The sequence below is a fragment of the Rhinichthys klamathensis genome, unplaced genomic scaffold (assembly GCF_029890125.1).
Source record: "Rhinichthys klamathensis goyatoka isolate OS25496 unplaced genomic scaffold, OSU_Roscu_1.1 h1tg000436l_1, whole genome shotgun sequence".
NCBI classification, from domain to species: domain Eukaryota; kingdom Metazoa; phylum Chordata; class Actinopteri; order Cypriniformes; family Leuciscidae; genus Rhinichthys; species Rhinichthys klamathensis.
The window spans coordinates 277,576-302,290 of record NW_026606932.1 but is presented as its reverse complement, the minus strand read 5'-3'; the positions used below and the strand labels follow the sequence as shown (position 1 = coordinate 302,290).

Here is a 24,715-nt window from a genome sequence, read left to right as displayed (position 1 = left end):
TAGAAACAAAAACAAAATCTAATCAAATGAAAAGAGCACATAAACAATTACTGAAGATATAAATCTAAAAATAATTCAAAATATGAATAAATACTTTAATAGTATAAATAATACAAAATGAACACTGGCATAAATCATAAAATACAATAAAACATAACATAACATAACATATACAATACAAATATACTGATGTTTAAACTAAAATATTAGTTGGTGAAAATCAACGGAAGGCGTTCAAGAAAGGGTGAAAATCTCCAAAATCTGTTCTTATTTCGGTTTTTATGAAAGAGTGAAATTTGATGCGGGTCCCTAGCTTCTAAGAAAATTTCCCTGGTTTTCATTGGCTAAAGCAGAATACTGGCGCGTTTGTTCGAGGAAGTTTACGCTGTCAGAACGTGTTTTCTGTGATATGGATTAACGCGATATTTCTTTATAGCCATTTGCGATTTCAATGCAATTGCGAGGGAAAGCCGACAGATTTAGATATGAACTTTAGATATGATATTTTTGAACTTCAAGTCATGTTGCGTTGACACTGTGATGAGTTTATTGTAACTGTAACTGGCCCAAATGCAGTGTTGATCTGTTGAGTTTATTTGGTGTTTAGTCTGTATGTTGGAATCTAACCTCATCCCGATTATATGATATGGAGAGCAAGAGCGGTCGGTTTCCTTTCCCCTTCCAGCCCTATCCTATTCAGGAGAGCTTCATGGAGGCACTTTACACTGCTCTTGATCAGGGGAAAATCGGTATATTCGAAAGTCCCACTGGCACGGTCAGTCTGCGCATGAGATCGGTTCATCTCACCATCTCAGTTCAGATGACAGTGGATGTTTGAGCTGTCTTGTGTTTGATCCTGCAGGGAAAGTCTCTGAGTCTTATCTGCGGCGCACTGACGTGGCTGAGAGACCATGAAGAGAAGAAGAAACGAGAGGCTGCTAGACTTCTGGATAAACCGGAGGAGTGTGACGCTGTGAAGGAGGAGAACAGCAACAGCCAACTATCAGAGCCAGACTGGGTGTCTGAGTTTGTGGAGAAGAAAGCAGAAAGAGACATGGTGAACAAGTTAAAGGTATGAGAGAACTATAATGTGCCTTTTACAGTTCATCAGTTCTTCAAGTCACGTGTTTCCAAGCAGGGGGTTTCAAACCGTTGGCTGTAAGGTAGTTAGAGGCAAAAGGGAAAAAGAAAAAACTGTAAAAAAAATAAAATAAAAAAAATAATATTAAAATAATTCAATAAATAATTTGACTGAAAAATAATTTGATAAACTATTTAACAAATAAAATGTAATACAATTATTTTTTTAATTTGTTTATATATACAGTCAAACCAAAATGTATTCAGACACCTTCAACATTTCTCACATTATCACAGTTAATTCACTATAGTTTAGAAATGGTAATAAAATATGACAAGAACTCAGAGTTATCAAATCAGTTGATATTTTACTTGTTTTGGCCATCCTTCTGTTAGACTCTCGCAAATGAATAAGATTGAATAGCTGTCAGCTGTTAAAATTAAATGCACATTTAGATAATACCAATTTAGGTTAACCAATTACCAAGCAATGCTTAGTTTTGTTCACTCTGTGATGTAAAAGTTGCATTAGCAGTTAAAGAAAAAACACTTAAGCAAAACATGGTCAGGTCAAGTGTCAGAATAATTTTTGGTCCCAAATTTTTATAACTTTTACTGGTAGTCCACTGTATGAATACTTTTTGGATATAATATGTCACAGTTTACTTTATTTTGATCTCCTCACTTACATAAATGAACTATAGTGTCCTAATAGTGTCCCACTTGTAAAAAATAAAAATAAAAAATTATATCTGGTGTCTGATTAATTTTTGGTGTGACTGTGGTATATATAATATATCTAGCTGCCTTTCACGAGGATGATCATATATGCAAGTCCATGGCATCTAAAAGATTGAAAACCCCTGTATATGAGAATAAAAAAAATATCATCCTTGATTCCTTGTCCTCAATTTAATTCAGGATGAAGAGCTGAAACGGAAGAAGCGTGAGGAGAGACTGGAGATGATCCGACACAATGCCCAGCTCAGATATGATATGAAGAGAAAAGTGAGTGCATGAACAGTTGGACCTGAAAGACTGACATCTGGGGTAATACCTGGAAAAATAAACAAAAAGTTTTAGGATTTAGAAACATTTAAAATGAAGAAAAGTAAAAAAAAAAAAAAAATTTGCAAATATTTGTTTTTTAAAATATTTAATAGTCTAGTCTTCACATATAAATAAATTGAAATAAATAAAACAAGCGAGGATCTGCCTTATTTTAATTGCTCTTATGGATATTTACCCACCTAAAGTTCACAGCAGTTCTAGTCGTTCAGTCTATAAATCTCATCTTAAAACGTATCTGTTTAGGCAGGCTTTTATGTGATTTTAATGTTTGTTGCTGTACTGTCATTGTTTTTATGGATTTTGTAAGGTGTCCTTGAGTGCCATGAAAGGCGCCTATAAATAAAATGTATAATAATAATAAAGTCATGCTTATTTCACCTTTAACAGGCCAATGAAGATGATGAGGCTGTAAAATTGCTGCAGCTCAGCAGAGAGGGGGTAGAGTCAGAGAGCCACGATCCAGAGGAGGAGAGGCTTATTGTAGCAGAATATGAGAGTGATGATGAGGCCACGCCAAAGAGCAGGTATTGATTGTGTTTGTGGATGACTGGATGAGTGTGTGTCTCCCAGCCTTGAGTTCTCATAGCGTTCCCTCTACAGGCTGTGTGATGATGACGATGATGAAGATCTAGAAGAGGATCATGTCACTAAGGTGCATGCTTAAATACACCCTGCATTGGTGAACAAGGTGTTTGTGTATGTTTAACAGTGTATTTGTTTTATATCTTAAGATTTATTACTGTAGCCGAACTCACTCTCAGCTGGCTCAGTTTGTGCACGAGGTACAGAAGAGTCCATACGGGGCCGCTGTCCACTTGGTTAACCTGGGCTCTAGACAGGTAAACATGCACCAGATTTACTCTTGCGATTACAGTATGACTGATTTATAAACACTTATATGCCATTATTGTATATACACACTACCGTTCAAAAGCTTGGGGTCTGTGATATTTTTTGAATGTTTTGAAAAGAAGTCTCTAATGCTACATTTATTTAATATGCATGATTATATAGTATATACAGTTGTGGTCAGAATGAATGGCACCCTTGGTAAATATGATCAAAAATGGCTGTAAAAAATAAATCTACATTGTTTATCCTTTTTATCTTTCATTCAAACAATTCGCAAAAATCTAACCTTTCATTGAAGTAAAAGAATTGAAAGTGGGGGGTAAATCAAATTATGAAATAAATGCTTTTCTCCCAAACACGCTGGCCATAATTATTTGCCCCCTTTTATTAAATACATTTTGCAACCTCCTTTTTCCAAGATAACAGCTCTGAGTCTTCTCCTATAATGCCTGATGAGTTTGGAGAACACCTGACAAGACATCAGAGACCATTCCTTCATACAGAATCTCTCCAGATCCCCAGATCCATGTTGGCGCTCTTCAGTTCAGCCCACTCATTTTCTTTAGGGTTCAGTTTAGGGGACTGGGACGGTCATGGCAGATGCTTGGTATTTGCTAGAATCCATAATGCCATGTATCTGAACAAGATGTCCAGGACCTCCAGCAAAAAAATAGGCCCCTAACATTAAAGATCAAGCGGTATATTTAACCGTAGGCATGGGGTACTTTTGATCCCTGTTTGCACCAAACAAATCTGGTGGGTTTGCTGCCAAAAATACCTTTTTTAGTTTCATCTGACCACAGAATCCGGTCCCTTTTGAAGATCCTGTCGTGTCTGACAACTGAATATGCTGGAGTTTATTTTTGGAGGAGCGAGGAGGATTTTTCTTGAAACCCTCCCAAACAACATGTGGTGATGTAGGGGTTGTTTGATATATATTTTTTAGGCTTTCTGACCCCCAAGACTCAAGTAATCTCTGCAATTCTCCATCTGTGATTCTTGGAGAGTCTTTGGCCACTCAAACTGTCGTCCTCACCGTCCATTAAGGCAATATAGACACAAGTCCTCTTCCTGGCAGATTTGTAACATCTTTAGTTGGAACTTCTTAATTATTGCCCTGATGGTCAAAAATGGGGATTTTCAATTCTTTAGCTATTTTCTTACAGCCACTTTCTATTTTGTGAAGCTCAACAATCTTTTGCTGCACATCAGAACTATATTATTTGCTTTTACTTATTGTGACGGATGATTAAGGGAAATTGGCCTTTGTGTTTCCTCATATTTAAACTCCTGTGAAACACGAAGTCATAGCTGGACAATTTCATGTTCCTAGTCACCGTGGTGTGCTTAAAAAAGGTAAATATTAATGGGAAACTAAACTTCAGAGATATTTTACTTTTAAAATTTTGAATAAAAATTTGTGGGGATGCCAATTTTTGTGGCCAACATGTTTGAGAAAAACATTTATTTCATAATGTGATTTCCCCCCCACTTTCAATTCTTTTACTTCAATGAAAGGTTAGATTTTTGCTAATTTTTTGAACGAAAGATCAAAAGGATAAACAATGCAGATTTATTTTTACAGCCATCTTTGATCATATTTACTAGGGGTGCCAATAATTCTGACCACAACTGTATATATATATATATATATATATATATATATATATATATATATATATATATATACAGGTCCTTCTCAAAAAAATAGCATATTGTGATAGTTAATTATTTTCCATAATGTAATGATAAAAATTAAACTTTCATATATTTTAGATTCATTGCACACCAACTGAAATATTTCAGGTCTTTTATTGTTTTAATACTGATGATTTTGGCATACAGCTCATGAAAGCCCAAAATTCCTGTCTCAAAAAATTAGCATATTTCATCCGACCAATAAAATAAGTGTTTTTAATACAAAAAAAAAAGTCAACCTTCAAATAATTATGTTCAGTTATGCACTCAATAGTCAATACTTGGTCGGGAATCCTTTTGCAGAAATGACTGCTTCAATGCGGCGTGGCATGGAGGCAATCAGCCTGTGGCACTGCTGAGGTGTTATGGAGGCCCAGGATGCTTCGATAGCGGCCTTAAGCTCATCCAGAGTGTTGGGTCTTGCGTCTCTCAACTTTCTCTTCACAATATCCCACAGATTCTCTATGGGGTTCAGGTCAGGAGAGCTGGCAGGCCAATTGAGCACAGTAATACCATGGTCAGTAAACCATTTACCAGTGGTTTTGGCACTGTGAGCAGGTGCCAGGTCGTGCTGAAAAATGAAATCTTCATCTCCATAAAGCTTTTCAGCAGATGGAAGCATGAAGTGCTCCAAAATCTCCTGATAGCTAGCTGCATTGACCCTGCCCTTGATAAAACACAGTGCACCAACACCAGCAGCTGACATGGCACCCCAGACCATCACTGACTGTGGGTACTTGACACTGGACTTCAGGCATTTTGGCATTTCCTTCTCCCCAGTCTTCCTCCAGACTCTGGCACCTTGATTTCCGAATGACATGCAAAACTGAGCAACAGTCCAGTGCTGCTTCTCTGTAGCCCAGGTCAGGCGCTTCTGCCGCTGTTTCTGGTTCAAAAGTGGCTTGACCTGGGGAATGCGGCACCTGTAGCCCATTTCCTGCACACGCCTGTGCACGGTGGCTCTGGATGTTTCTACTCCAGACTCAGTCCACTGCTTCCGCAGGTCCCCCAAGGTCTGGAATCGGTCCTTCTCCACAATCTTCCTCAGGGTCCGGTCACCTCTTCTCGTTGTGCAGCGTTTTTTGCCACACTTTTTCCTTCCCACAGACTTCCCACTGAGGTGCCTTGATACAGCACTCTGGGAACAGCTTATTTGTTCAGAAATTTCTTTCTGTCTTACCCTCTTGCTTGAGGGTGTCAATGATGGCCTTCTGGACAGCAGTCAGGTCGGCAGTCTTACCCATGATTGCGGTTTTGAGTGATGAAACAGGCTGGGAGTTTTTAAAAGCCTCAGGAATCTTTTGCAGGTGTTTAGAGTTAATTAGTTCATTCAGATGATTAGGTTAATAGCTTGTTTAGAAACCCTTTTCATGATATGCTAATTTTTTGAGACAGGAATTTTGGGTTTTCATGAGCTGTATGCCAAAATCATCAGTATTAAAACAATAAAAGACCTGAAATATTTAAGTTGGTGTGCAATGAATCTAAAATATATGAAAGTTTAATTTTTATCATTACATTATGGAAAATAATGAACTTTATCACAATATGCTAATTTTTTGAGAAGGACCTGTGTATATATATATATATATATATATATATCAATTAGTGCTGGGCAACGATTACATTTTTTTAACCGCATGAATTTATTGCGATTAATCACATTGTTACGCGCAAGAGTGAATAATGAATTCTAAAGTAGTGTATTGCGCACTTTTGATTTAAATGTACTGCTATATACACAAAAGTGCAATAACATGTGGTTTGCAAAAGCTTTACACAAATAAGGTGCTTTATACCAGCAGTATTCCCTTACACAGTAGCAATAAAATATTTATTGTAAATCTCAGCTTAAACATTAATGTAATCAAATCAAATATTAAAACAAAGCTATCCCACTGACAGGGCATTACCTTTTATCTAACTTGTTAAAACGAGTCCAGTTTTCTTGTTTTTTTTTCTGAACAGGTATCAACAGGTATCTTTTATCAGGGAGCAGCAGAAACAGTCTATGTAGTCAGAGGTCATGAGTCATGACCACCACTACTTCTCTGATAGTAGCTTAGGTTTGGTCATGACATGGTTTCCCACGTACACTAAGATTACATTAAACAGATGTAAAGCCCAATTTATACTTCTGCGTCGAACTCACGCCGTAGCTACTTACCTGCTGTGTGTAGCGCGCGTACCCTGACGTGCACCTCTCCAAAAATGTAACAATGCGTCAATTCTACGCGTACTGCAAGCGCTGTGATTGCTAGAACCGCTCCCCGGGTTTCACATGCATGCTCCCTCTGCATGTGTAATTGCGCGTCAAGGGGGACAACGACGCAGAAGTATAAATAAAAAACCAGCGTGTATAGGCTCCGGCGTAGGTCCGACGCATTATAAATCAGCCTAAAGTGCGGTGAAGTGGTCGAGCACAGGTGCAGCGACAAGCGGGTGCGTTCTTGTGAAACTGTTGCGCTCATGCTCGCCTCACGCACGCACCCGCGCCCTCCCGTTGCCGAAGTTGAATGGGCTCTATGCACGGCGGTATTTCCGGTGAAGGTCTAAGGATGCTCGATTACTTCCGCCGATCGTAGAGTCCAATGCTATACCGAGAATTTATATTGGTTTTTATACTCTATTGCTATACTAAAGAAACGTTAGTCACAAAAACAGACAAAACAGACACTCCTCATTTTGTTTATGCTTCTGTGTTTATTATATTAAATAAACATAACTATATATAAAATTACATCTAAACGTATTAAAGTTTCGTTTCAAAGACGAGAGGACAGTAAATTTTGAAGACTCTGCCATAATCCCGTTTTCCTTGGTTTTCCTCCGCTTTAAATCTCCCCAACCGGAAACGCACGAGCATCCTTGCGTCAAACGCGGAAGTTATGCGTGCATATAGCCCATTGTCTATAGCCTAACTTTTTGTAGCTACACGACGCGCAGCACAAATCATTGGAAGAAAGACTGATCCTCGGCTCGCTGTTTGTGAGTTTCCACAATCTAAATAGTTATCAGGACGTCATCAACAGAAGGGAATTCACATGGCAGAGCATCTCTGCTAATCTAAACGCAGGCCTATCAGGTAAAGTTATGTAGCCTATAATTTTAATTTAAGTTAAAAAGGCTACAGCTGCGTAGCGCACAGAAGCCGTTGCCATGGTTACTATCCATAGAGCGCCTGTCATTCACTTGCGGAGCGCTGTCTCCCTTTCTGTTCACCTGAAAGAACCTGCCAAAGCCTCTCCACTGCTTGTTTGGGTGGGTTATTTGCTGGCTGTCCAACATCCCACCCCTCCTGTGATCCATGGTTTGACTGTAGGCCTATGTGTATTCAGAGCCAGTGAGCAACGGACTTTCAAAATAATAATAAAAAAAACCCTGCGTTAACGTGCGATAAAAAAAATTGTCGGCATTAATTAATAAATGCGTTAACGCGATAATAACGCGTTAACTTGCCCAGCCCTAATATTAATATACAGTAAAAACAGTAATTTTGTGAAATATTATTGCAATTTTGAAAAACTGTTTTCTACGTTATTATATATTGAAAATATGATTTATTCCTGTGATGCAAAGCTGAATTTTCAGCATCATTACTCCAGTCTTCAGTGTCACATGATCCTTCAGAAATCATTCTAATATGCTGATTTGATGCTCAAACATTTATTATTATCAATGTTGGAAACGGTTGTGCTGCTTAATATTTTTGTGGAAACTGATAAAAAAATTTTTTAGGATTTTTTGGATGAATTTAAAGTTCAAAAGAACAGCATTGATTTGAAATAGTTTTTTTTTTGCAACATTACAAATGTCTTTACTGTCACTTTTGATCAATTAAATTAATCATTTTTGAATAAAAGTATTAATTTCTTTCAAAAAATAATTTACTGACCCCAATTTTTTTGGTAGTATATAGTGCTACAATTATACTAATAATATATTTAATATGAAAAGAAAATCATTATAATAAAAACTATAAAATGAGTACCTATAACAAGGATTATGCTTTTACATTTTTTTTTTATTATTTAAAGGGATAGTTAACCCAAAAATTAAAATTCGGTCACACTTTAGATTAGGGTCATATTCTCCCTTAACTATGACATTTGCCACAATAAACTCCTAATTACTGCTTATTAATAGTAAGGTAGTTGTTAAGTTTAGGTATTAAGGGATGTACAGTAGAATAAGGTCATGCAGAATAAGGCATTAATATGTGCTTTATAAGTACTAATAAACAGCCAATATCTTAGTAATATCCATGCTAATAAGCAACTAATTAATAGTGAGAATTGAACCCTAAACTAAAGTGTTACCGAAAATTCTGTCATCATTTACTCGCCCTTATGTTGTTCCAAACCTGTATGAGTTTCTTTCTTCTGCTATACACAAAAGAAAATATTTTGAAGAAGGTTGGTAATCAAACAGTTGACGGTAGCAATTGACTTAGTAGGGGAAAAAAAACTATGGAAGTAAATGGCTACTGTCAACTGTCTGGTTACCAACATTTTTTAAAATATCTTCTTTTGTGTTCAACAGAAGAAAGAAACTCGTACAGGTTTAGAATGACATAAGGGGGAGTAAATTATGACAGAATTAAAATTTTTTAGCAAACTATACCTTTAACTTAAGTTTTAAAAAATTTCTGAAGAAAATGAGTGCTGCTTGCCTGAACACATTGATGAATTCATAAAAGGCAAAACAGATCATTTCTGTGTCCCTTATTAGAACCTGTGCATTAATCCAGAGGTCATCCGGCTCCGAAACGTCCAAATGATGAACGACCGCTGTTTGGAAATGCAGAAAAACAAACATGGTCAGAAACATAAACACAATCTCAGCCAATTCAAACCTAGTGTTATTGCTACAGTATTTCAAATGACCCAATGATTACATAATCTGGAGAGAATGACATAATGAGGAAAAGGTTGAAGTTCTGACCTCCATCTGCAGAGAAACGAGAAAAAGCACCAGACGTGGAGCCGAAGCGGCGTCGTGGTGATGCCAAGGCGACGTGTGCCTTCTCGGGTTTTGAGAATTTGATGGCGATGAGGGATGAAGTGCTGGTGAAGGTGCGGGACGTGGAGCAGCTCCTACAGCACGGGCGGGAAACACACACGTGTCCTTACTACAGCACACGGATGGCCATACCTGCAGCTCAGGTACACACATACCCGCTGGAATACACTCTGATTCATATAAAACTGTGTGCATTCAGTCTTTCTCTCTTTTTCTCAGGTGGTGGTACTGCCGTATCAGTCGTTGCTCCATGCTTCCACCCGCAAAGCGTCAGGGATCAAACTAAAGGATCAGATTGTCATTATAGATGAGGCTCATAATCTGACTGACACCATCTCAGCCATACACAGTACAGAAATCAGTGGAGCACAGGTACATGGATGCACAAACTCACTGATCTGATTTAGAGAACTCAAGACTAGTTAAAGGTAGGGTCGGTAATTTCGGAGAGGCTAGCAATAGCAAGCTGACTTTGAGAGCATGAGATCCAGTCCTCCCTTCTGAGTGTCTACAAAGCCACGCCCCCTTCAAAACACATGAACACAACTCACACAGCGGGGTCTGCAAAGCGTCACGAGAGACGGCACTAAACTACTGTTATATTTCATCCTAACATGACTTTAATTATATTGAAGTGTGTTCATAAAATTATATAATAAAATCATTAAATAATACAATTTAATTTAAAGGTGCAGTGTTTGATTTTTAGCGGCATCTAGCGGTTCGGTTGCGAGTTGCACTAAGGGCTCAGCCCACTGCTCACCCCTCCCTTTCGAAGAAGCTACGGTGGCTAAAACGGGACAAACATATCGTCGTCTCTGAGACAGCAGAGAATAGCCAGAGTAAGCCAAGAGTGTGTAACATTGTCACTGTTTCTGTACCACAGTCCATTATAAACCACATCATGGATAAAGTTTACACAGCCATGGTCAGGTGAGGATCAAGGGTCTTAATATATAATTTAATAATAGTTATCAGCTGATTGTCTCACAAACGTAACCAGCACATTTCTCCCCACATAGCAAACACATAATACAGCGAGGGAGAAGAACCACATGAAACTATGCAACTGTATATTTTTTCTAACAGGGTAGTAAAAGTTTAGCTGGCTAATATGAGCTGTTACTGTGGCTGAGCTGGTTAAAGCGTAAAGCCTTGTTTAAACTCGACGCGTCCGCATGAGCCCAAAGGTGCTCCGCATCCCCTAGACACCATTTACTACACACAATAGGCTTTTTTTCTCTGATTTTGAAAACTCTTCGCGATCGACTTAAAATGCTTCCAAGATCGACTTGTCCACCGCGATCGACGGGTTGGTGATTCCTGTAACTGTTTTACGGTCAATGACAAGAGTACTAATCAGCTGTCTCACGAACGTAACCAGCACATTTATCCCCACATAGCAAAGCCATAACACAGTGAGGGAGAAGAACTAAGTTACATGAAACAATCCAACTACATATTTTACACCACTGACAAGGGAAAAGTCACTACTAACAGTGTTTATGGCTTCTAGCTTTCTGCTGCTTCTCTTTCAAGGTAGTGACTAGGGATGTCACGGTACCAAAATTCCAGTAGTCGGTACCGATATAACGTTAAAATTTTACAGTTCTCGGTACCAATTTCGGTACCACAGCAAAATCAGTTTGAACTATTTTTCCAATTTATTTAATTATTTGAATTTTTTTTATTAAATTCAATTCAATGACTTTATTTATGACGGTACATTTATGAAAGCATTGAAGGCTATATGCTGTTTAAATGAAAATATTGATGATATTGAGAAATATTGCTTATAAAAAAATCTAGTGAAAAATAAGCAACCTTCTATGCACACATTATTATTATTAGTAGTAGTATTTTTAATTAATGGAGACGTAGTTAAAGAAATTGACAGAAATAATTATATTAGGCTACTGTACAATAGATTTAAGTTAAATTTAAGTCTGCGCCGTTCATTCACACAGAGACAAGCAGAACATGCAGGGTTAATATTTAAATAGTTTTTTTGCAGTTTAATATACACAGACACCACATCAGCAGCGCTGCCGGTCGCCATGTCTCAGCGCTTTCATGAAAAGGACGCAACTTCACGCCCTTCGTGCATGCATGCGCATCCAGAACCGGGTTTGACCGGGTACTCGGTACCACCGGTACTTGGTACCGTGACGCTTAAACTTTTTTAGTACCGACTTGGTACCGAAGTACCGAATATTTTGACTAGACTAGTAGTGACGAAACGTCACTCTGTAACATCGACCTTCAGAGAAGGGGGTGCCCGCGGTTATGGAGATATAAATGTCTCATTCTAAGGTAATAAAAACATTACGGTTTATTAAGTAAGTTCTTTTTACACCACTGAAAACATAGTTATGGATGTCATATTGCATTTCTGTTAGATACTCAACATTTTTACACATTGCACCTTTAATCTTAAAGGGTAAGTTCACCCAAAAATGAAAATTCTGTCAGTAATTACTCACCCTCATGTTGTTCCAACCCCACAAGACTTTCGTTCATCTTCGGAACACAAATCCTCCATAGAGTAAATACATTTCATCATATAGACTACAGTAAAAGAGTAAGAAAAGCGTGAGCAGGTGTGTGGAGGTTTGGAAATACATGTCGACAGGCAGGTAGGACAACGTATCATTGCATTTGGACCGAATGCAATAATTGGACGCACATTTTTTGGTCCGGAGATAACCATAGTAGATATACGCACATATTGTAATATTTAGAACACTTCTATTATTGATTGCTATCAGGATGTGAAGAGAGTTTCAAGCAGAATAACAAAAGTGTTTATAAAATAATGCCTATCCACCCTTTAACTAATGTGCATTTCTTATGTTTCAGCTCTGCAGGGCTCATTCACAGCTCGCTCAGTACTGTGAACGCTACAGGTAAAACCAAACAAACACATTTCACACATTTTGTACATCTAATTGAGGGTGATCATTTCATTCCGTTCCAAACCCTTATGACTTTTTTTCTTCTGTGGAACACAAAAGGAGAACTTTTGAAGAATGTTCGCACACTGAAAATGAATGGGACTAATGCTGTTGAGCTCCAAAATGTTTTTTTTTTTTCTCTTATGTTCACCAAGACTGCATTTATTTGATAAAATAATATATAGTAAAAAAAAACAGTATTATTATTATATTAATTATATTATTATTATTGTGAAATATTATTACAATTGATAATAACTGCTTTCTATGTACTGTATATATATTTTAAACTGTAATTTATTCCTGTGATGCAAAGCTGAATTTTCAGCATCATTACTTTAGTCTTGAGTGTCACATGATCCTTCAGAAATCATTCTAATATGCTGATTTACTGCTCAAGAAACATTATGCTGTGGAGCAAGCAAAAAAAACAACAACACAAAAGTACTGAAATTGAAGTCAGCTAGAGTAATGTTTTTAGACATCCGATGACATAATCATTATGATGTACTGTACATGTCATTGTGTCGGATGGCTGCAGAAGTCGACTGAAGGCGAAAAATCTGATGTACATCAAACAGATCCTCTTTGTGCTGGAGGGGCTTGTGCGAACACTCGGAGGTAAGCTGTGCGCTGCATTGTTTTGTTTGTGTATTATCTTGTTCATCTGGTTTTATCTAGCTGATTTATTGCTTTCATGTCCTGTGAACAGGTAAAGTGGGTCAGAATCCTTACACTCAGTCCTGCCAAACAGGTAAACAAGCACAACGTGCATAGAAACTTTTCCTCCTTCATGAAGTATTTCTAAAATGTTCTTTTGGGTTTGAATTTCTTTACACAACAGGAAGTGAGCTGCTGACTATCAACGACTTCCTGTTTAAGGCTCAAGTTGATAACATAAACCTTTTTAAGGTATTACTCCAACTCTTGTGTTATTATAGTATTATTTATGTACTATGTTGAATTAGCTTTTATTTTTAACTCTAGTAATTTTGTCATGTGCTTTTGTCAGTAAGTTTTTCATCTTATATTGAAAATGAATTTTTTATTTGTTTCAGTTAACAAAAACAAATTTGAATAGTTTTAGTTGATAACATCACTGCAAAAACTTCATTGGTACATTCTGGAAACAAAAACATGTTGTTATTAATAATATTAATTTGACATTGGTATAACTCTTAACGTGGTTTAATCTGTCTTTTGAAGGTTCAGAAATATTTTGAGAAGAGCATGATCAGCCGAAAGGTCAGTACGAGAACACATTTATGAATTTATTTTAACAAGTGTACATAAACACACACGCTGATGATCTGTCCTGTGTGTAGCTGTGTGGATTTGTGGAAAAATATGAAGGCAGCGGTGTAAACACACACTCAAAGAACAAAGAGAACCGTCGTATAGAAGGACTCGGGCGTTTCCTGCAGACGCTTCAGAACAAACCTACAGGTACAATCTGGTCTCAGTAAACATTTAGGATGTGTTCACACTTGTCAGGTTTGGTTCGATTAAAACGAACTCTGGTGCAATTGCTCTGTTAGTAAGGTTGATTTGAATAAGTGCGAACCCTGGTGCACTCCAAACAAGTGGACCGAGACCGCTGAACTCTGGTGCGCTGCTTTTTTTTTCTTTTCTTTTTTTTTGCTTTGTATCTTTAGGTTTGGTGTGAAAGCTAAGCGAACCAGGACTAAATGTATTATTTTCTTTTTTGTTCTGGACCAAAAGAACCAAACTACAAGTGTGTAGTTAGTTAACGGTGTGTTAGTTCCTCATTATACATCCTGGTGTTGGAGGAGAAGCAGCACTCAGACAATGTAAAACCTGTATTTTTGATGTTCTAGATGTTTTAGAACAGCAGGTGGCAGTAGAGGACAAACCAATCATGGCTTCTCCAATGATGCTGGTTGAAAGTTTCCTGTTTGCCCTCACTAACGCTAACAAAGATGGACGAGTCGTGATACAAAGGCAGGGTTAGTATTTGATCACCTGCACATGATGCACATGAATTTGTCTCTCATAAATAATTTGCCTTTCTTTCTCCAGCATGTCTTGCCCAGAGCAGTGTGAAGTTTCTCCTGCTGAATGCCGCAGTTCACTTCGCACAGATCGTCCAGGAGTGCAGGGCTGTGATTATCGCCGGGGGAACCATGCAACCCGTCAGTACACACACACACACACACACACACACAGACTATTGGAGACAGTGACACAGCTGTCTCGCTTGCATAACCTTAAACTAACACATTAAAGCCTCTCGGTGTGTAGAATATCACTCTGAAAGCAAGACTGATTTTTTTATGTTAATGTTTTGCAGGTTGCTGATTTCAAAGAGCAGCTTCTATTTTCCGCAGGGGTCACAGAAGACCGTATTTTAGAGTTCTCATGTGGTGAGTTAACGTTTTTGTGCTCATTTCTTCTTACCCTTTGCAATGTTGCTTACTATGTGTGTAACTGTTACATAATGGCTTCAGGTCATGTCATACCCCCTGAGAACATCCTACCCATAATCCTTTGCGCCGGCCCCTCAGGACAACAGTTGGAGTTCACTTTTCAAACTAGAGACACTCCGCAGATGGTAAAACTTACATGTGCAAACCAAAAATACCACAGATGCTTGCATGCAAACACAAAAATCGCCTTGTTTTTAATTATGGCCACAAAATACACATAAATATGGTGACCTGGAGGGGACATGTCTGGTTCACTTAGTTTTGTCATAGCCACAAAATAATATAGCCTAGGCCTAAGAGAAAATATTTGTATCTATCGCATCCCATAGTCTTTTAAATCCATTCACTGATGGCTTTTTATTTATTTAACTGTTTTATTCATTCTTCTTATTAATATATTTTAATAAAACATTTGATTATTATTATTATTGGTTAGGCCATTACTGCTATGTAGGCTATAGGGGTGTAACAGTTCAAATTACTCACGGCTCGGTTTTTATCACGGATTTAGGGTCACCGTTACGGTTCGGTAGGTGCTATGTTCAGGGAAAAAAGGATTACTGTCAGATATAAAATAATCAAACTACAAGCAACGGCACAAATAAATACAATAGAGTAAAGATACAAGTAAAATCAACTGTGCTTTTAAGGTTTTTCAGGTATTTAACAGTTTTCAGGTACAGAAATTGAATAAAGTAATCAAATGTAAAACTGTTGCATCTAATCTCCACTGTATAAATTAAATAAAGATGAATCATTATTAAAGTTACAAAATCTGTTAGGTCAAGAGCAGTGAGTGATTTCCTTGCCTTTTGTTGTTTGATTAACATTAAAAACACAGCAGGAATATTAGGCTTCTGTCACTTTAAGACATAATGCACGAATACTGACTGACAAACAAGAATAGATTTAAAAGACGATGAGAACTTTTTTGTAGCTTAAATATTCTTTTAACAATACCCCCGGTTTCACAGACAAGGCTTAAGCTAGTCCCAGACTAAAATGCATGCTTGAGCTGTTTTAACTGAAAGCAACTTGCACTGACATATTTTAAAATATGTTTTTTTTTTTTACTAAGGCACATTTATAATAGCTACTTAAATGCCCTAATTGAACCAAGGACTAGTCCTGGCTTAATCTGTCTGTGAAACCGGGCCATAACCTATTAATACTAAATTATTCAAACTTTATTCAAATGCTGTCATGGGCACAAACCTATCTATACATTTGTAAATGAAAACACACTCATTTATCATCACATGCTGGCGTAACCCTACATAAATACAATCATAAAGTCCAAACTTGATTGGCATAATGGGGCATTTACAAACGTAATTTTACGTAACATAATATACAGAACATTAATTAGGTAAAGACTGAGATACATGAATTTAAGGGGAAAATAAAGCAAATACATAACAATGAATATAAAAATACCAATAATATTAGTAATACTACTACTACTAATAATATACAAAATACTAAATAAAAATAAATGATTCGTGAATGGATTTAAAATACTGTGAGATGGATAAAAATGTTTTCTTGTAGGGATATTTTATTTTATGTTCAACTTCTTACATATTCTTTTAACATTTATTGATAATGACAAACTTCATTTGAATGCTGTCTAGGCAACATTGTGCACAATATAATATAATATAGGCTAATAGTATAAAATAGGTTAATATAATCCTTTCTAAATTCAAAATAAAATATTAATTTATTAATTTACATCTCTGATAATCACAGGTTGCTATGGTTATGCAGGTTTGTTTGCGCATTAAACTCGTAACCACAAAAAAAAAGGGGGTCCCTCAACATAGGATCTCAAGGCCACGACTTCACATCACGTGGAACATTTTATCACGTTCCCATGAGTTAAAATGACATTCCCACAAATGAATATCTCGTGGCCATGATATATTATCACGTTCCAATGAGTTATGTCGTGGCCGAGACAAAACTAAGAAAACCGAACATGTCTTCTATGGTTATGATCAGTGTTGGGGGGGATTACAAGAAACATGGGATTGTAATCTGATTACTTTTTCAAGTAACGAGTAAAGTAATGCAAAAGTAACGCAATACATTACTTTCCATAAAAGTAACTAACGTAATAAGTTACTTTTTTTAGGGAGTAATGCAATATTCATTGCTTTCCGCAACATTGGTTATGATTTCATTTTCGAACAAAATAATTCTGTATAATCAATGATAGATTAAAAAAACAGGGAAATAACAAAAATATGTTCAGCATGATCTTTATACCCGTTTCCTATATCAGATGGAGGAGACAGGCCGTGTTCTATCAAACCTCTGTAACATAGTGCCGGGGGGCGTAGTCTGTTTCTTCCCCTCCTACGAATACGAGAAGAGGATTCTGGGACACTGGGAGAGCACTGGTGTCCTCCAGCGGCTGGAGTCTAAGAAGAAGGTACACAAACGGCAACACTACCATGCAAAGTTAGTTTATGCTCGAGTTAAGACGCTCTCTGTGTGTTTCAGATTTTCCAGGAGCCTAAAAAAGCCAGTCAGGTTGAGCAAGTGCTCACTGACTATTCCAAGTGTATACAGGTGTGTTAGTATGTGAATATTACTATACTTATATTACACGCAAACACTACTGTGCCTCATGCAGTAAACCAGAACAGATCTATTTAGATCTACAGTAAATGTCATTTTAGTCAAGTCTCATATAGCACTTTATATACAAAACAGATTGTTTCAAAAGCAGCGTCACGTGAATTAACAGGAAAATAACCTGTAGTTTTATGGTCAAATTCATCAGTTAAGAAATCAATACAATTTTAGCTGAAAAAGCAGCTCTACAGAAGACAATAGTGTCATTATTCAGCTCAGTTTAATTCAATGCTGTTTCCATTTAGTTCAATAACTGTCAATGTTGGTGCAGGTTTAAATTTTGTTCGATAATATAGATGCATATTAATTGTCTTTCAAACCATTTTTATAGTGGTTTTTTTTTATAGTGTAAAATGGTTTTTATTCATGCAGCGCTGCAGTAATGCCGGAAGTGGCCAGACGGGGGCGCTGCTATTCTCTGTAGTCGGAGGGAAAATGAGTGAAGGAATCAACTTCTCTGATGACCTGGGCAGGTGTGTACTAGCACTATGTTCCAATATAATCCCATAATAATTGCAGTATGAACCCACCTTATTTTAAATGTCATATTCACAACGCGAATGGCTTTTAATCGAAAGTACATATTACAACTTTTTTTTTATAACTGCTTTTTTTTCACGTTTCTAAAACGTTTTATTTTGGTTACATTTTCTGTTTATTTGTATTTATTATTTTTAAAACGCAACATTACCTAATTGAAACCAAAATACAATGCTATGAAAATTAAAAAAAATTCTGTGTTTGCTACAAGGCAGTACATTACAAATTATTGAACATAGAAATGATGCCTATGCCAAATATCATCTATGAAAGCATGTTCTTATTTAATCGTTAAATGAAACAGCTTTTTGCATTAATGTGGATGTGTTTAGATGTATCGTTATGGTTGGAATGCCGTATCCCAACATAAAGTCGCCAGAGCTGCAGGAGAAGATGGCTTACCTGGACAAGCACATGGTGAGACGTCCGACCTACGGGATGGTGCAGATGTGAACTTGCAAAAACAAATCGGCCATTTCTAACTCTCTCCCTTCTGTTTCAGCCTCACGTTAGTGGTAAAAGTCCCGGGAAGGCTTTGGTCGAGGGTCTGTGCATGAAAGCTGTCAATCAATCTATTGGTGGGTGGAGCCACATACTCAAGACCGCCTGTGATTCAATGCTGTGTTTCGCAAAGGGCAAACTAATGCAGTTTGTTTAAACACATTGTCTGAACTAAGAATAGCATACTAGCGTAGTACGTTTATTATTTCTTCCATATAAGAGCTAGTATGCTAGCAGGCCAGCTGACAGTCTTGCCTAGGCCCGGGACAAGATCTTAGATGCCCCCCCCCTATTTTTAAAAAAATATAAAACACCATATACTTTTACCCAAACTGAATAATAAAAACACGTTTAAATGGGTACATTTTCTATAAATGTCTTCATTTTCTCAGCCTACTGCAGCTCTTGTTAAAACACACTACACATGCAAAATCTGTGCATTTGGGCACTTTTTGTGTGAAATCATATTTATTTTTTTGTCCATCAAAACTATGCTTTCACTTTTAATTAAGCATGAGCAGCGCAGCAAAAATAGACTCGGATCTGGCCCATTATCTGTTCACCGATGCCGACAGTGACGCATTTCAGCCGGCTTTTTATTTCTCATCTCCATAAATATATCTAGTAGTAAAGCTAATGCAAGGGCTAGAAATCAATAAATTCTTTGCTAATACTTCATCGTCATCATGGAGAGCGCAGTTCGCACCGCTTTCTCCTTTCCACAAGCGCGTGCTCTCCCGTGGCGTCTGTCGTTGCTATGCAACAATGAACTTAGGCGCGCCTGTAAAAACGAGCGCGTCGCGTCGCTGTTATGAGCTAATATCCAAAATATTTCCATATGTGGCTCTTTTCTCCTTTCTTATAAACAAGTAGATTTACAGCCATGATTTACATGTCTCAGCGCTTTTATGAAGAGGACGCAACTGCACGCGCTTCGGGCATGCACGCGCATCAAATACCGGGTTTGAGAAAACCTGGTAGCCTACCGTGGCGTGACGTTTAAAAAAAATTAGTGGCTACCGAGTACCGAGTCTTTGACAACACTCATAAACGTTGGCTGCGCTGTTTCTTACCTTGCTCTACGTTGACTTTACTAACGTTAGTTCCAGCTGATTTGCTGACCGGACATTTTGAGCGTAACATTAGCCTACTGAACTTCAAATCAAATGACAATATCAAATTTTGATCAGTGGCCAAACCATTTTTGTTTTGGGGGTGGGGGGGTTCTTGACCACTATTTCAAGGACAATTAGGAAGAAAACAAATAAAAAGCTTTTATGGAACTCAAATATTAGATATTTTTTCCACAAATATGCCTATTTTATTTATTTTTTAACAATTATTCCATAATTTAATGAGGGCCCAGTTCTGGGCCCCCCCTCCTACCCTGGGCCCGGGACAACAGACCCGTTTGTCCCCCCCTGTCGGCGGGCCTGTATGCTAGTATAGTAGCAATCTGTCATTTAACAGTTTAAGATGTTTAGTAGCTGATAAAGCAGAGTAAGGCACAATTTAACACACTTGTTTCTGACTTCCTACCCCTCCAGGTCGTGCGATCCGTCATCGTGGCGATTACGCATGCATAGCGTTGTGCGACCATCGGTACGCCCGATCAGGCACTCTGCAGAAACTTCCCCAATGGATTCGTTCTAGCACACACACGCACACAACGTTTGGTCCCGCCTTCGCCAGCGTCAGGAGGGTAAGCATATTGTGCAGTATGTAGTATATTGCCTACTTTTTAAAAATTGTATGTGAAACAGCATACGACAATTTCAAACAGTAGTATTACGGTCAGTCATCATGGCCTAATGGTTAGAGAGTCAGACTGGTAACCTGAAGGTTGCGGCTTCGATTCTCAATACCGGCAGGAAATGACTGAGCAAAGCACCTAACCCCCTATTTTTGTGTAAAAATGTCTTAACTTTTGTCAGACATAACAAATATTAAGCCAATAAATGATTAAAAAATGCAGTTGATATCACCACGTCATAGGGGAAATGGAAGGTCAAGTCAAGCACATTGCAATGTGGGATACCATGTGCTCTGTTTTATACTGTAGCTCATCCAGGAATTCCATTCACACTGTGTACAGTATGCATCAGGGATGCGATTTTTCCATATTTACATGGATTTCTGTATTTTACGAGCTTTAAGGTCCCTTAGTGGTTTTCCATCAAAAATAAAAACAAAAGACAGACAGTTGAAAGCAAAGACAGTTCTAAATATATCAAGACAGTCATAAATATAAGTATTGTTATTTTACTGTTATTATTATTCAATATTTTTATTTTATTTTACAGTACAATAGTAGTAGTATATTTCTTTGATTTGTTTAATTTGTACGATTTAAATAATAAAATAAAAAGATTTTAAATAATAGTATTTATTTTTTATTATTACAATAATTATATTGAATAGGTGAATTTAGCTGATCACTTGCCGCATGCATACTACATTGAGCTTTATTTCTAAATTTGCAGGTAAGATGTCAATCTCGTAGAGTGCGATAGACAGGAGCACGTGAAGTGCGATTGAGTGTCTCTCCAGCTGTGCGCTGTTTTAATGAGACAGACGTTCTCCAGCTGTGCTCTCTGTAAGCACGTCTGTTCTAATGACAGGAAGCGGATGATGACAGGATGAGAAGGATTTGTTAGCAGTATGCTCTACGTCTGATCCTTTATTTGATTCCGCAGTTTTTCCTGGAGAAGCGACAGAGCCCGCCACTCTGAGGCCATCGAATCGACAGCGTGTAAAAGTACTCCGGTGCGTCCTGCATTATGAATGTTTGTTTGATTACTCTGGCCTTGTGAATTATTGAGTTCTGCCACTTCTGTCCTCATGTGTTTTTTGGTTCAGTTCTTAACTTTCATTGAAATAAAGCTCATTTTTACAAAACCACAATGTGAAGCCAACAGACTGGTTCATATGGGCTAAAACAATCATAGTAGATTAGGGTTTATTTTTCTCTACTAAAGCTACAAATGTTTAAGTGCATGTGAAACAGTTTTTATATACATTCTTTTCTTCCTTAATGGAATATAATTCACAATCAACTTCATTGTCACGCTGTTTTGAATGTGCATGAGAAGTGAAAAATGTTCATCAAAAAGTGTGATTAAGTATTAAAGTCAACATAAAACAACCATAATGTCAGATTTCTGAGTGAAACTGCTTAACATTAACCAATTGCTTGTGTGGCCTAGATGACATCAGACGAAAAGGAAAGTCATTTTAGAACTAGAGGAACATGAAAGATATATATGGAATAATTTGCACGGTTGAATTTAGATGTCATGTTGACTTTCATAATATAATCTTTCTGGCTCTAAGGGTTTTAATGACATTTAGAACACGTCTTCTCATACTTTTGTTCATTCACTGACCTTGAAGGTTACAAAACCAGTGACAAAATGTCTCACTTAACACTCCATAGCTCTCCTTGGAGAGACAATATTTGCAGACTCTAGTCTTTGAGGATTTCAACTCCCGACTTGAGTTTCCCACTCAACTCTGGGTCGCCATGGTTACGCCTCCCAATCATCCTCATCATCTGCGGCCGGTTGCTGCGGCGCTGGAAGGGGCGGGATCACATCTGACATCCTGGCGAACGCTCCGCCGGAGCTGGCAGGTGCTTCAGAGGAGTCTCCAGCCCCTGGAACCTTGCCAGAGATACCTGTCAAATATCCACAAGGGGAAAACAAGCATCAGGCTGCATGAAAACACAGAAATTGAGGCACTAAAATGAAGGTTTCAAACGCACCTTTTCTGCGTAAGGCCAATTTATTGAAGAGGTCCGACATCAGGTCTCCACCGCTGACCGCTGCACCAACTGGAAAAAAGATGATTGCTACTTTAAGTGACGGGAAAAAAATAGCTTTTTCTATAAATGTTACACATTACAGGACTTCAGAAGATTTTCTTTTTTTTAAGAACTTAAGACTTGGTGACTGTAAAGACAGTAATGTTACAAAATATTTATTTCAAATAAATGATGTTCTTTTAAATGATGTAAACTTTATATTCAAAGAATCCTGGAAAAAAATTCATCCAGAAAATACTTTCCACAAAATATTAAGCAGCACATCTATTTTCAACACTGATAATAATAAATGTTTCTTGAGCAACAAATCAGCGTATTAGAATGATTTATGAAGGATCATGTGACACTGAAGACTGGAGTAATGATGCTGGAAATTTAGCTGACATTACAGGACTAAATTACATTTGAGAAAAAAATGATTTAAAATTGTTATAATATTTCACAATATTACTGTTTTTATGTAATTTTGGTCAAATAAATGCAGCCTTGGTGTGCATAAGAGACCTTTTCAAAAAAAAGATTCTGACCACCCACAAACTTTTGAACAGTAGTGTATATCCGCGCATAAGTCATACGGATCACTTTTATTGTGCTTTTTAAAAAACTTTTTCAGAGACTTTCATTAAAAACAAAAACAGCAGAGTGAATTTTTACTGCTAAACATCTTTCTTTTGTGTTCCTCAAAAGAATGAAAACCAGTTTCCAACAGTCCATATTTCAGGAGACTAACAAGTAGTAAAGAATATTAAATTATGTTCTCTCAAATCTTAACTGTGGCATTTATTCTCACCCAAGTCCTAAATCATTAGTAATTACCTCTCGGAGATGACTAATTCAAAAGACCACATAGTTTATCCAATGACACTATATCAATGAAGAACTTGTCTTAAATATCTGAGACTTTGTGAGTCAAGAGGCAGTCGATTCCAGAGCAAATGTCAAGCAGATTTAAAAAGGCTTAATAGGGCAGATTTAATGAAAGTAAATGTCTATTTTGACCTTTCCAAATACCACAGCACTCTTCCTTACATCAGTGATACTGAAACAATGAATTCCTCGTTTTAAAAAAAGAATACTTTGTACACTTATTATATTGACCTGGCTAGTACACTTTTACATATATTCTGGGTGGTTGCTAGGATGTACCTATGCGATTACTAGGTTGTTTCTTACTGACCCAAGTCTTACATACGGCTTGGGTGCCATAGGATTTTTTATGCTCGCCTTAGCAAACACTACTAACAAGTTCTTATTCTAATAACAGTTTAGCTAATGTTAACACCCTCTAATTGACCCTGTTTGACAGTATGCACGGCCTGCTTTTAGCACGGAGTGTAAACACTGTGGCGTCTGACCTTGCTCTTGTTCCTTCTGTTTCTTCTTCTCCATCTTGCGGCCCTTCACATTGCGGAGGTTTGCTTTGCCGATGCCGCCGGCGTTTCGGATCGACTCCAGCAGGCTTGCTCGCCCGTCCGACGGCTTTACCACCTCAGTAGGGGCGCCTTTCATCCCACCTTGCAAACACAAACACAAAAGAATGTGTTTGACATACTTTTATTCAGCAAGGATGCATTCAATTGAAGAAAAGTAACAGTAAAGGCTTTTGTGAGGTTTATTTCAAATAAATGCTGTTCTTTTGAACTTTCTATTCATCAAAAAAATCCTGAAAAAAAAAATGTTTCCACCAAAATATGAAGCAGCACAACTGTTTTCAACATTGATGATAATAATACATGTTTCTTGAGCAGCAAATCAGCATATTAGAATGATTTCTGAAGGATCATGTGACACCGAAGACTGGAGTAATAATGCTGAAAATTCAGCCTTGTATCACAGGAATAAATTACATTTTAAAATATAACATAGCAAACAGGTGTTTGAAATTGTAATACTATTTCACAATATTACTGTTTTTACTGTAATTTTGATCAAATAAATGCAGTCTTGGTAGTGTATATGGACAAAAAAATATTGTTTTTGTTGTTTGTGGGCAGAAGGCAGAAATATAAAAGTCATGTTTCAAATAAGTTTAGGTTTTGAGCATTTGATAGGTCACCCAAAACTGAAAATTGTGTCATTACCAC

At 37.3% G+C, this 24,715-nt stretch overlaps 2 protein-coding genes across 2 annotated transcripts in view; one reads left to right on the top strand and one right to left on the bottom strand.

Moving 5' to 3' along the window:
* The first annotated feature begins 615 nt into the window (after window positions 1–615).
* Window positions 616–21,953, top strand: ddx11 (DEAD/H (Asp-Glu-Ala-Asp/His) box helicase 11). The gene is made up of 26 exons (XM_056235980.1): window positions 616–775; window positions 863–1,072; window positions 2,002–2,088; window positions 2,539–2,675; window positions 2,752–2,803; window positions 2,883–2,990; window positions 9,433–9,520; window positions 9,658–9,866; window positions 9,943–10,095; window positions 12,583–12,629; window positions 13,219–13,298; window positions 13,390–13,431; window positions 13,522–13,589; window positions 13,884–13,922; window positions 14,003–14,123; window positions 14,516–14,644; window positions 14,718–14,830; window positions 14,989–15,061; window positions 15,146–15,249; window positions 17,412–17,561; window positions 17,633–17,701; window positions 18,140–18,240; window positions 18,640–18,724; window positions 18,810–18,885; window positions 20,356–20,510; window positions 21,505–21,953. Exons 1-26 carry the CDS (start codon window positions 647–649, stop codon window positions 21,538–21,540), a joined length of 2,661 nt encoding a protein of 886 aa, XP_056091955.1. The 5' UTR covers window positions 616–646; the 3' UTR covers window positions 21,541–21,953.
* The window catches only part of wash1 (WAS protein family homolog 1), a 22,901-nt gene continuing 19,911 nt past the window's right edge, over window positions 21,726–24,715 (bottom strand). The window contains exons 9-11 of the mRNA XM_056235981.1: window positions 23,987–24,145; window positions 22,572–22,640; window positions 21,726–22,484 (exon numbers count right to left, since the gene is read on the bottom strand). Of these exons, the coding sequence (XP_056091956.1) occupies window positions 22,336–22,484; window positions 22,572–22,640; window positions 23,987–24,145 (377 nt within the window). The 3' untranslated portion in view covers window positions 21,726–22,335. The remainder of the gene's footprint in view (window positions 22,485–22,571; window positions 22,641–23,986; window positions 24,146–24,715) is intronic.

Excerpts from the sequence above, each read along its gene's own strand:
- ddx11 (XM_056235980.1), top strand. The coding sequence starts at position 647 with ATGGAGAGCAAGAGCGGTCGGTTTCCTTTCCCCTTCCAGCCCTATCCT. Across the intron at positions 17,702-18,139 it reads ACTATTCCAAGTGTATACAG|CGCTGCAGTAATGCCGGAAG; the intron begins GTGTGTTAGTAT and ends TTATTCATGCAG. Across the intron at positions 18,241-18,639 it reads TTCTCTGATGACCTGGGCAG|ATGTATCGTTATGGTTGGAA; the intron begins GTGTGTACTAGC and ends GGATGTGTTTAG.